This window comes from Oreochromis aureus, linkage group 23 (genome assembly GCF_013358895.1).
Source record: "Oreochromis aureus strain Israel breed Guangdong linkage group 23, ZZ_aureus, whole genome shotgun sequence".
Taxonomy (NCBI): domain Eukaryota; kingdom Metazoa; phylum Chordata; class Actinopteri; order Cichliformes; family Cichlidae; genus Oreochromis; species Oreochromis aureus.
The window spans coordinates 21,096,386-21,109,586 of NC_052963.1; the positions used below are offsets into that span (position 1 = coordinate 21,096,386).

General features: G+C 39.3%; 1 protein-coding gene across 1 annotated transcript in view; it reads left to right on the forward strand.

Moving 5' to 3' along the window:
- gpd2 (glycerol-3-phosphate dehydrogenase 2 (mitochondrial)) overlaps nucleotides 1-12,875 on the forward strand; it is a 39,662-nt gene extending 26,787 nt beyond the window's left edge. The window contains exons 17-22 of the mRNA XM_039607027.1: nucleotides 1,395-1,526; nucleotides 1,608-1,766; nucleotides 4,169-4,281; nucleotides 6,308-6,386; nucleotides 6,475-6,573; nucleotides 10,188-12,875. Of these exons, the coding sequence (XP_039462961.1) occupies nucleotides 1,395-1,526; nucleotides 1,608-1,766; nucleotides 4,169-4,281; nucleotides 6,308-6,386; nucleotides 6,475-6,573; nucleotides 10,188-10,313 (708 nt within the window). The 3' untranslated portion in view covers nucleotides 10,314-12,875. The remainder of the gene's footprint in view (nucleotides 1-1,394; nucleotides 1,527-1,607; nucleotides 1,767-4,168; nucleotides 4,282-6,307; nucleotides 6,387-6,474; nucleotides 6,574-10,187) is intronic.
- Nucleotides 12,876-13,201: the final 326 nt, after the last annotated feature.

Genomic DNA, 13,201 nt, shown 5'->3' on the forward strand with positions numbered 1-13,201 from the left:
CATTAATCTAGTTAATTCTCTATTTTGCATCATATATACTTCAACATTTACTTATTTATTTTTACATTTATCTTCATTTACACTCGGTCAGTCTTTGAAAGTGATTTATGTCTGTAAAACTTCATGTGTTCATTTTTTAAGCTACATTCATTTAGGTAGTTTTGCATCACAACATTAGTTAGTAGATATTAATTAATTAATTGTTCTGTTTTTGCATTTATATATTATTTCTCCATATGAATTTATGTAGCTATCTAATTATTCCTATATTTTAACTTGGATTTATTTCTCTGCCTACATTCAAACATTCATTTTGTGCATTTATTCTTAAATGTATCTATTTACTTATTCAGACTTGTGCCATTATTGCTCATTCTTTCACTGGCAGCTGGGAAAAACTAACCAAGAGCAAATTGATTTTTAGAATAATGGACTTATATGTTGTAGCAGGGATAACAGGAATTATACACTCACACACTTATTATACACACACTGAATTCAGCTTATTTGGGTTTTTCCAAATAAGCACACCTGTAATTCTTAAGTTGGAGTAAGATGTTCAACATCTTTCTCTGTAGAAATATTTTAGCCAAGGTCGCAGCCCCCCTTTATCTAACCTTTATAGCAATATGCCATTAACAGTGGAGGGAAACAGTGGGAGTAGCCATGTGAAAGTATGATATACTGTTAAACTGTAATGTTTCTGTTTACAAATGTATTAATCAGTCAGTGTAAGAGGTGTTGGTCATTTTTTTTCTAGTGTAAGAAAAAACTTGTAATATCCCTACTAATGCTGCTTATGTATTTCTCATAAATGATCAGCTAATAACTTTATATAAAAGCTCCTATGACAAGGATGGTAAAAATGTTTAGATATAAAAAGCAGTTTAGTGTAAATTATATATTTAGGAAAATCAAATTATAGACCTTAATGAGACTTTGTTCTGGCAAATGTAAGAAAAAAAACAAAACAAACATGAGTGAATAATGTATTCATCTTAATAATAGCTTTATCAGTGAATAACAGGTCGGTCACATGTGTTTCGATGTAACTAAGTCAAACTTCTAATAAGTGTTTCTGAATATCCGATAATTTAATCCTGTTATTAACACAGTTTAAATTGTGTGTTTGGGGGTTGACTACACAAATTCAGGCAGTCTTTTTGCTTTAGTTTTACCTTTGTGTTTATGCACGTCCCTGTTCATTTTGGACCTTTGATAATTGTTTGAGTAATTGAGTAATGGTGTTTTATCATAGTCCTGGTGATTTTGCTTTGGTATAAATTCCTAGATGTGTTTTCAGGGCAGAAAACCTCTGATTAGCATTATTATTAAAATAAATTAATATAAAATCTATGTATTTAAGTAAGTATTTATATCTTTCTCTGGCACAGGTCGCTCAACACCTGGCCTCCACGTATGGGGGAAGGGCATTCGACGTTGCCAAAATGGCTCAGGTCACCGGGCAGAGATGGCCAATCGTCGGGAAAAGATTGGTGTCTGAATTCCCGTACATCGAGAGCGAGGTAAAATGGGACTGTTGTGTAAACAGTTAAAGTTCCAGCTGTGTGTCTGAAGAGTGTCTGAGAGCTTCTCGTCTTTTTCAGGTGCTATATGCGATTAAGGAGTACGCCTGCACCGCCATCGATGTCATCGCCCGGCGAACTCGCCTGGGCTTCCTGAATGTGCAGGCGGCCGACGAGGCACTCCCACGTATCGTCCAGATCATGGGCAAAGAACTGGACTGGAGTCAGGAGAAGAGGACGGTACGTGTTTACAACACTTGATGTTTTTAACCCCTTAATATTCACCAGGTCACCGTTTGGTATGGTTAGATTTACAGAATCTCTGTCGTCCACAGAGAGAGGCTTATTAAAAAAAAAGGAAATATAAGGCCCAAATCTTCTACTGAAAGTGTGCTTATGGTTAAAACATAACCTAACTCTATATCTAAAACTGTCACCAGCATCCTGAGGTGCATGTCTGCAGGTTAAAACGACGTGTACTGATGGGATTACTCGTTTTATTCCCCTGGCTTCTGCATAAAGCTTAAATCCCTGGTGGGTTTCTCAAGTTGGGGCAGGGATTCGTTTTTGATCAGAGTACAATGGAAAAGTCCACACCCTTTGCGCTTTCATAGAGGAGGCTCTGTGCATGCATGAAAGTTGAACTCTGAGCTATTTTAGACCTTTATTGTTAACCAGCAGAAGTAGTGAGAGAATAGCTCATAAACAAGTCAGTTAATCATACACCAAACGCTCTGGTTTCTGGTTTTCCTTGTGTAAAAGCTTTCAGTTACATTGTTGTGAAAAAGTGTCTGCTTTCTTCATGATTTTTTTTGTTTGTTTTTTTTGCATATTTGTCACACTGAAATGTTTCAGATCATCAAACAAAATTTAATGTTAGGCAAAGATAACCAGAGTAAATACAAAATGCAGTTTTTAAATGAAGATTTCATTTATTAAGGGAGAAACCCTATCCAAACTCACCTGGGCCTGTGTGAAGAAGTAAATCATGAATTAACTGTATTAACCACATTTTTTGGAACCCTGACTTCAGTTTCTTCAGCTACACCAAGGCCTGATTACTGCCAGACGTGTTGAATCAAGAAATCACTTGAACAGAAAATGTCTGACAAAGTGAAGCTAAAAGATCTCAAACACCAACACAGCACGTCATGATCTAAAGAAACAGCTGAGAAACAAAGTCAGTCTGGAAAAGGTTACAAAGCCATTTCTAAGGCTCTGGGACTCCAGTGAACCACAGTGAGAGACGTTATCCACAATTGGAGGAAACTTGGAACAGTGGTGAAGCTTCCCAGGAGTGACTGGCCCACCAAAATTACTCCAAGAGCTTCGATGACTCATCCAGGAGGTCACAAAAGAACCACAACAACATCTAACTCACTTGTCTCAGTTAAGGTCAAAGTTCATGATTCAACAATAAGATAGAGACTGGGCAAAAATGGCCTCCATGGGAGAGTTCAAGGAGAAAACCACTGCTGACCAAAAAGATCACAAAGGCTCGTCTCACATTTACCAAAAACATCTTGATGATTCCTTTTTTTAATTACAGTTTTTCATGTAATAAATGTAAAAGCTGCAGTTTGTATTTCCTCAGACTTACTAACTTCTTCTAGTATTAAATTTGATTGATCTGGTTGATCAGGAAGGTGGCAGATACTTTTTCACAGTACTGGAGCTCCAATGATCAGTTTTCCAAAAAAAAGCCTGTAACATCACCTCAAAATTTGGTATTGGTAATTCTTTGCCTGTGATTGAGAGATTTTAATCAGCGTAGTCCTGGAGTATGTTTAATGAAACACAGATGAGAAAGTCTCACTTATAGGATGGGTGGAAGTTATGCAGCCATAATAAATAATTTCTCCTGCCTTTCTTTGTCATGTGACAGTGACAGACTTTCTTTAGATTTGATGTGTTGGTCAGACACAAAGAGACTTTTGAAGATGTTATTTTGAGTTTTGGAAAACCAGATGTTTTCCAGTGTTTTGAGGTTTGTTTAGAGCTAAAAGATCTGATGAATCAGGTAAACTAATATCGAGCTGTGCATTTTTAGACAGCAGCTTGTATGAGTGACATGGGGGCGATCGTGGCTCAAGAGTTGGGAGTTCGCCTTGTAATCGGAAGGTTGCTGGTTCGAGCCCTGGCTTAGACGGTCTCGGTCGTTGTGTCCTCGGGCAAGACACTTCACCCGTTGCCTACTGGTGGTGGTCAGAGGGCCCGGTGGCGCCAGTGTCCGGCAGCCTCGCCTCTGTCAGTGCGCCCCAGGGTGGCTGTGGCTACAACGTAGCTTGCCATCACCAGTGTGTGAATGTGTGTGTGAATGGGTGGATGACTGGTTGTGTAAAGCGCTTTGGAGTCCTTAGGGACTAGTAAAGCAGTCCCTAAGGCCACAAATACAGGCCATTTACCAAATACAGGCCATGTAGCAAGCTGGTGAAAAATCTCAGTTTTTGTTATTTTAGTTCTGAAAGAAACATTTTAGCCATTTACACACATTGTAGTGACCTCATTAGACATTAGATGCCTCATTTAACGTTATAACCTGAGTTACAGAGGGTGTATGTGTGAATCTGTTTGTTCTGATTAATGAGAAAATGACTTTGCTGATTAGTGTGGGCTCACCTTTTTTTTTTTTTTAAATCCAGGAGGAACTCGAGGCAGCGAGGAAGTTCCTGTACCATGAGATGGGCTACAGGTCTCGCTCTGAGCAAATAACCAAGACGTCTGAGATCAACCTGGACAACCATGAAGTAGCCAGGTAGTGCTTTTGAAAACATCAGATAGTTCATTTAAGTTTCCTGATTGATTTATGCATTTTTTTTCTTTCTTAATCATGTTCCATATCAGTTACAGACTTCTCAAAAAATTAAAGGAACACTTTTTAATGAGAGCATACCATCCAGTCAGTTAAACCTCTGGGATGTTGTTCTGGTCAGAGGGGCTTGTTAATGAGTTTCAGTTGCTTTGGTGTTAATGAAATGAACAAGTCCAGTAGACGTGTGACAATGAGGCAAACCCCAACAAAGGAACGGTTTGCAGCTGGAGGACACACATTTTTCCTTTTACTAGTTTTGCATTTGGCCAGTCTCTGTGTCACTACTGCTAGCATGAGACGATAACTGGACCCTACAGAGGTTGCACAGGTAGTCCAACTCCTCCGGGATGGCACATCAATATGTGCCATTGTCAGAAGGTTTGTTGTGTCTCAGGATCATGGAACAAACAGGCAGTTACTGTAGGAGAGTTGGACAGGGCCATAGAAGGTCCTTAATCCATCAGCAGGACCCATATCTGCTCCTGTACGCTAGGAGGAACAGGATGAGCACTGTGAGAGCTACAAAATGACTTCCATTAGGTCACTAGTTTAAATGTTTCTGACCAAACAATCACAAACAGACTACATGAGGGTGACCTGAGGGCCTGATGTCCTCTGGTGGGCTCAGTGCTCACTGCCTGGCACTGTGGAGACTGATTGGCATTTGCCAAGGAATACCAGAATTCCCAGGTCCACCACAGGCACCCTGAGCTTTTCACAGATGAGAGCAGGTTCACCCTGAACTCGTGACAGATGTGAAAGTGTCTGGAAAAGCCGTGGAGAAAGTTGTGCTGTCTGTAGCATCGTTTAGCATGACCGGTTTGGTGATTGGTGAGGGGAGGCATGTCCATGGAGGGGCACACAGACTCTGTGGTTCTTACTGAAGCCCCACAGAGCAAATTTCAACTACAGGATTTCCTGCAAGTATTTAAATAATCTTAAAATATTATTTTTATAATAATTTATGACCTTGATCATATTTAAGTTCGCTCTCATATTTTTATTATAAGGGGAACATTTTTCCCCACTGTAAATTTGGGTAGTCTGTCTCTACAACTCTTCAGATTTTTTTTGTTCGACTTGCTGGCTCTGATTATTACACAGCTAATAGACCCAGAACCAGATTCAGAGATTCTGGAGCAGACATTCAGGCTCTGGAAAAACCTGCTGCTTTCAGGGATAAAGGACAATATTTGTGGCCCAGTTACTCAAATACTGTCTCTGTGGTACTGATCTCTGGTTGGATGAAGAGTTGGCAGCAGTTTCAAGCAACGCCCTTTGAAACTCTTTGAAAGATCTGGTAGAACTGTGATGCCAAAACTCCTCTATGTATAAAAATAATATGAAAACGTCTTAGATTACCTGTCATAGATAAACGAAACAGTACCGGGGTGATAAACACAAATGAAGCTATTAAATACTATAAGTATAAATAAAAAAGTATAAGTAGGTCATAAATAAAACATCTATGGTGTAGTATAGTTTGGTCATTTGTTGGTCAAGATGAGGTGGTGGGTGAAAGGAGTAAAGTCAGGCCTTTAACACTGAAGATTTGGGGGTTTTATCCTGTTTGGGGAAAATACTTATTTATTTCAGTGCAGATGGTATTAGTTACAACTTACTAACTGTTGCTGTTGCACCTCAAAGGCATTTCCAAACCAGCGAGTAATTAGAAGGTCAACATGCTTTTGAGGAAAGCATAACAGCCTCTAACAGCCACTGCTCGCTAGGGAAAAATGTTTATTCCCAAACACCAACCAGGGAATGAAAGCTAGAATTTAAGTAATGGTTACTGGAGGCCATGTGGGTTTTTTGGGTCATGGACTGGTTCCAGTGTTGGTCCTGGGCCAATGCTGGTTATGGTGTTGTATGCACAACATCAACATGGTGGTATTTGATCCACTGCTGTTGTTGTTGTCTGTTAATATCGCTGCTGTAAATCTGCTGTTACTGCTGGTGTGTCTGACAGGTACAAGAAGCGTTTCCACAAGTTTGACAAAGAGAGCAAAGGATTCATCACCACTGTTGACGTCCAGCGAGTTTTACAGGTGAGTTTCTTTCTCTCAGTCTTCACATATTTGTTACCCGCAGCTGCATGTCATTGATCCCGAGTGCTGTGTTTCTCCTTCCCTGCAGAGCATCAATGTGTACATTGATGAAAACGCGCTCCATGAAATCCTTAATGAGGTGGACCTCAACAAGAACGGACAAGTCGAAATTGATGAATTCCTACAGGTAGGCACTAAGTACAGAGATGATCAGCAGCACTTAGTTTTAAGTGCCTTCATTTAGCATCTGTAAGCACACGACAGACATCAGTTATCTGTGATCTGTTAATGGAGCAGCTGTGCACAATAAATGCTTAAACCAGCTTTGAGCTACATGCTCTGAGTGGCCACTTTGTTAGGTACAGCTGTCTAATCAGCCAATCACCTCTTGACACCTCAAAGCATTTGGGCATGTAGACATACTTCATGCCTAAATGCAGTCAAGGTATGCTCTTCTGCATACCTTGACTGCATCTCCGAATGGACAGCACGTCACTTCATTGTATTAGCCAGTTATCAGATTTCAATCCAGCAGAGCAGCTTTAGGATGCGGTGTAATGGGAGATTCTCATTTGCAAATCTGCAGTAACTGTGTGGTGCTATTATGTCAACATGGACTAAAATCTTGGAGGAATGTTTCCAGCAACTTCTTGAATCTGCGCCATGAAGAATTAAGCCAAAAGTGAGTCTGACCCAGTACTAGCAAGGTGTACCTAAAAAAAAAAAATGGCGGGTGATGTTACATAGAAACACGTCTTAAAAGTTTAGTTACAGCTTACAAATCCTAAATGCGGTGGTGGACTGGATTTTGTTTTGTTTTTTCTAGATTTTAGCAGGCAGTGCAAAAAGAAACAGCTGGAAATGGCTGGAAATAAAAAAAAGTGGCAGGCTGTAATCATGCAAATATATTTGTTATCATTTGCAGAAAAAATTAAAAATGCAGATTTATGGAAAAACTGAAAAATATTTGGATTGCAGATTTCAGCTACAGGATTTCCTGCAAATATTTAAATAATCTTAAAATATTATTGTATTTATATTTTAAACCTTTACAGGAAAATCCAAAATACCAGAACAAAATAAAAAAAAAAAAGCAAATAAAAATGATTTTTTTTTAATGCACACATGCACAGTATGCAGTGTGGTGTGTGTCTGATAAGAAGAAGCATTAATGCCCAACACCTCTGTGAGTGTGCCCGCTCTTCTCAAACCAGCAGAGCAAATATGACTGAGGACACAAAGGCTGGATAATGGAAGCCCTCGAGGGCGTGATCTATTACACACGGATTCAGCCTTTTTCTTCTTTGTTTTTTTTGTGGGAAATTGAGCCTGGAATTAACATGAATTCAGCCTCTAAGTGTACAAATCCAGTTTTTCTAATAGTAAAATCACCAAAAGTCAAAGGTTCAGTTCCTCTTCTCTTGCCTGTCATTTTCAGTATTATTACCCTGATAAACGCAGCATATTCCTCCTCATACATGCAGGAGAGCTGGAACTTAAATTATCCTGTCATTAAGAGAGAAAAAAAAAGAAAGGCCCGTGTCCACCTGAGAAGTGAGTAAACATCCGCTGCTGCAAACCGAGAGTGTGAAGTCCAAAGCAGCGGCAGGTCAGGCTAGATGAAGCTAATTAGAGAGGAGAGGCTCTGTCAGCGACTCATGTAATGAGGCCTGAGGAGTGTCCGGGGAGCCCACACGTCCGTCTGCCGCTAAATTACTTTCTCACTCGAATCCAGAGAAGAGTCATTACAGAGGACTACCTTTGTTAGCGAGCAATCTCTGCTGCGAGCGAGCCGATGTTCGGACGATAGAGAAGCTAAAAGTGAAAAGAGCTGCTGTCGCCTTTGTGATGACATCTGTATCTGTGTGTTTGTTTCTGCTCGCCTGACTAGCCATGCGAACAACAAACAGAAAGTAGTGAGGAGGAAATTGATGTTTTAACCCTCACACAAAACCTAACCCAGTTCTCCGGTTAATGAAAACTATGGCTGGAGGTGGGAAATGAACTAAAAAGGTCCAAGAAGTGTTAAAACTGAACCAGGTGACTTTATCTGTGGTGGATAAGATGATAAGATATCTTTCTTACTGTCAACAAATACTTGCTTCCTGCTAACACCTAAAGACTGTTATATCTCATTAGTTTGTGCCATAGTGCGCCACTGCTGCACCGTCCTGAACGTGTCACCAGAGAATCAAGCGTGCGTTAATCTCTAGCTGAAAATAGTCCCAGCTAATGCGTTCAAGTTTTGGTTTTTTGTTTCTTTTAATACCAACAAATGAATCATCTCCAGGCACTATATACTGGAGCCACTACAATGTTACAAATAAAAACCCAAAGATCCAGCATATCCCTGAGCCTGGTTCTGCCAGAGGTTTCTTCCTGTTTAAAAGGAGTTTTTCCGTCCCACTGTTGCCAAGTGCTTTCTCATAGAGAGTCATCTGATTTTGGGGGTTTTGTCTCTGTCTTCACCTTACAATATAAAGCGCCTTGAGGTGACTGTTTTGGCGATTTGGCACTGTATAAATAAAATTTAATTGAATCATGAATCAGTGAGAAGGAAGAACTCAATTTTAACAGGAAGAGACCCCCCAGTTAGTTAAAACAAAAGAAAAGATCCATGCAAATATGACTAAATATAGTGATTTCATAAACAAATTATGATCCATGCTTTCATGTTGCTCATATCAATTTTTGACCCTACCATCTGAATGTTGCAGCAGAAATCGAGACTCATCAGAACAGGCGACATTTTTCTTGTATTGTCCAGTCTTTGTGAGGCCTTAGTTTCCTGTTGTTAGCTGACAGGAGCAGCAGCCAGTGTGTTCTTCTGCTGCTGTAGAGATGCTCTCTGCATACTTTGGTTGTAACAAATGCTTATCTGAGTTAATGTTGCCTTCCTGTCAGCTCCCAGCAGTCCAGTCATTCTCCTCTGACCTCAGGGTTCAACAAGGTATTTTCACCTAGAGAACTGCTGCTCACTGGATGTTTTCTCTTTTTCAGAGAATTCTCTGAAAAACTAGAACTGCATGAGTGGGAAAATCCCAGCAGATCAGCAGCTTCTGAAATACTTAGACCAATAACCATGCCACATTTAAAGTTACTTAAATCATCTTTTTTTCTCCATTCTGTTGCACAGTTTGAACTTCAGGAGGCCACCTTGACTATGTTTACATGCTTAAATGCACAGAGTTAGTGCCATGTGATTGGCTGATTAGATATTTTTTGTTAACGAGCAGTTAAACAGGTGTACCTAATGAAGTTAGCATAGATAAAGCTGCTTAGCAGTACATAAAGTCCTTAAAATAAGGGCATCTTTGACCTGAACCAATTTAATAGAATTAATATAAGGAGTTTAAATATTTTTGTTTCGTCTCTAAATTTATAAAAAAGAAAAAACAGTGAGAGCATTTTCAGAGCACGTCATCTTAACCATTAAAACATTGCTTTGCACTCAATTTGTTGACACTAAGATTAAGAAGAATATATAATCATGTCAGAGAACATTAAAATCGTCTGTTTGTTTCCTGCCGTTGGAGAAGATTACATGACCTCATTAAAACAGTCGCACCTTGTTCAGCTTTAACACATGAAAACTAAAAATGGTTTCATCGTCTGCCTCTCAAACTCAGGGATGTGGCGGTGAGCTCTAAAGCCTTTCACTGCCAGGCAGGCGGTTTCCTCCTCGTCCTGCAGATAATTATTTCTGCCCGAGGAAAGCGGCCCGCCTCGCTTTGACAGGTTAACCTTTCCCGCCGTTGTCCTACACGCCACGTACTCTGTTCTCTGCTGTTCCCTCCGCAGCTGATGAGCGCCGTGAAGAAGGGGCACGTGTCGGACAGCCGCCTGGCCATTCTGATGAAAACTGCAGAGGAGACTCTGGATCAGAGGGAACCGGTGTCGGTGGACCGAAGTGGGGGCGGAGTCTGAGTCGGATGATGACACAAAAAAAAGATGCAAATGGAGCTATTTGAATGACAATATTGCAATCAAGCATGCAGCCGGATGAATTTGGCCAAATCAAGCACTCCTGTGTGTTTTGGGTGAAACAGTATCTAATGATTGAGGCTGAGATGTGTCTGTTTATTTCATCTGTTATGTCCAAAGTCTTAACATCTGGTGCCTCAGACCACACACACAATGTTTTATACTGTCTTTTTACGCAGCACTTTTAATACTTTGACTTTATCTTTGTCCAGCACTCCTTGATTGACACTGATTATTGTGTAAAAACCATCTTCAGGTGGGTTTGCTTTACGCAACACAATTTACAGGTAAATGTGAAGTTTCCTAGAAAAAGAAGGGAAAAAAAAGCAATTTGGTTCCAAGTATTGAAAACAGAGCGCTTCATTTACGTTTCTCAGAAATAATCATGCTCTTCAAGTTTTATTAATAAGTGAAAAAAGATTTTAGCAGCTGCTTGAGGAAGATGCTTTTGCCTTTTACCTTCTAGCTGTTGTTTAGTCATCGTACATTAGCTGTATCAGTCAACTCATAAATGACTAAATGGTCCACAGCATGCGGGCAGCAGAATAAAAAGAAAAGAACTCGAACGTGCCACTTCAGCCAGAAGAGACGAATATGCGAGACTGAAGATGAAGAAAGCGGGTATTTGGTAATTGTAGTGGCAATTTATCAATTTTGCTACCGAGGCGCTGCCAGAGACGTTTAATTGGTGAGGTCTTGATTGTCAGTTTCTAAAGTTATAGTTCAGCTGAGGCAAAATGTCCACATGAATCAAATACAATCAAACAAAATCCATTTGTGTATCCAATATATATCCATGAAATGTAGAGGGGGAAGAATCGATACATTGTAGTATCACGGCATTTTGTGTGCTGATATTGTATCGATACAGGGAGACCAAATATCTGTACTTTATTAGATAAATTAAAATACAACCGATATGTGTTTTTCATTTATTTTAACAGTTAATAGTTGTATTATGAGAAAAACAGACTGATAGCAAATTGACTCCTTCTTATGGAAATATTTATTGCAGATTTTAGTGACAAGTTTATCTTATTGTTCAAAGCTTACTGATATTGACAGATATTGAGGACATAATTAGTGATAGTTTGTCACTGCTGTAGTTAATTTAGTTTTATTTACATAGCGCAAAATCACAAGAACGGTATTTTATACTGTAAACACTATAATCCATCTAATAATCCAGTCACCAATCAAACGACCCCCTATGAGCAAGCACTTGGTGACAGTGGAAAGGAAAAACTTTCTAACATGAAAAAAACCTTGGCTAGCTTGGCTTAGCTTAGCATCAACTCTTGAAAAGGTGGAAAAGGCTAGTTTCTGTACTTCCAAAGCTCCTTGTTTATTCTGGAGATTTTTATTTTGCAAAACTCCAAGTTAAAGATGTAGACTTGACTTTTTTCACGTGGATGAACTGTTTTAGGCAGGAGAATTTTTTTTATTTTATGAAGTGTCACCATCAAATAAGGACAAAAGTCAGCTCCAGCTAAAACTGGGCCTTTTAGCATAAGAGCCTTTAACATAATGTAGTGTTTAAATGGAGCCACTCTTTTTTAAAAAAAGAGCCAGTTTTTATTTTATTTAGCACCAAATTTCCTTTTTTTCTTTTTTTTAAAATAATTTTTCTTCAAGGAAACTTCCTGGTAGGAAATGTTGGACCTTTAGACAAAACCTCAGTGATGGTTTCTGCGTGTCCTCTCTGATCTGAGCACGTTAAAAGCACAAGTCAGGTGATGTTAAACATATTTAAAGTATTTCTTCAGCCAGGTTTTGGGGGTTTTTTCCTCTCAGATGAGTTATTTTTAGGCTCATCTGGGATCTGCTGTGTTTTCCATTGGTTGCACTACTTCCACTACTGAGGTTTACATGACGATCTTCATCTTCAGCGCAACTGTTTGAGGATGCTGTCACTCTGGTCTCCTCGTGTATATTTTTTCATCCATCCATCCATCCTCATCCGCTTTATCCGAAGTCGGGTCGCGGGGGCAGCAGCCTAAGCAGAGAAGCCCAGACCTCCCTCTCCCCAGCCACCTCCTGTATATTTTTTATAATTATTTATTCTTTTTTTTTATCCGTGTCATCTGCTCTTTCGGAGATTAAACAGGAAATTATAAAAACAGGATTTCAAAGGAACTATGAGTTATTTTTACTGGCTATAAGATTGAAGTTTGTTTTGTTTCTGTGCTTGAGGTCGAGAGCAAAGACCTGAAGTAACGCTGTATTAACGCACATCCACCAAACTGTTGTGTAATCCTGCATGCAAGCTGATGATTTTTAATCACATATCTGACCTAAATGAGATGTTTTTAAGTGCAGCATGCTTCGTGTGCAGACTTTGTCTGAGTGCAGTCGAAAGACAGTTCACTGTATGAATGTATGATGTGCCTTGTTCTGCCTATAATATGACAGTCTTCTTTTTCACAAAGCTACATGAGTTAAACATTAACAGGAAAACATGTTGGGAATGTAAAGACATTTATAAAACATTTATTACATGAAAAAGTGGATTGTATGCCTGATTTGTTGAAATAGAGGCTTATTGACGGAAGTTGAAGGGTTCTTATTAGTTACATATAAGGGTCTTTTCTTTATGGAAGCCGATTACTTCGTGTTTTAGTATAAAGATTTGTACTTAGATTTTTTTTTTTGGGGGGGGGTGTAATTTTCTGTATCCCATTGAAGGATTGTTTGGCTGAAGTGACTCCGCAGCACTGTCTTTCTGCATCTTAAGTCAGGATCCTTGTAGCTAAAGATAAAGATAAAATTATTAGCTGTATGATGAAATTTTAAGGTTTCACAACACAAAACCTTTAAAATGTTGAGTGTTT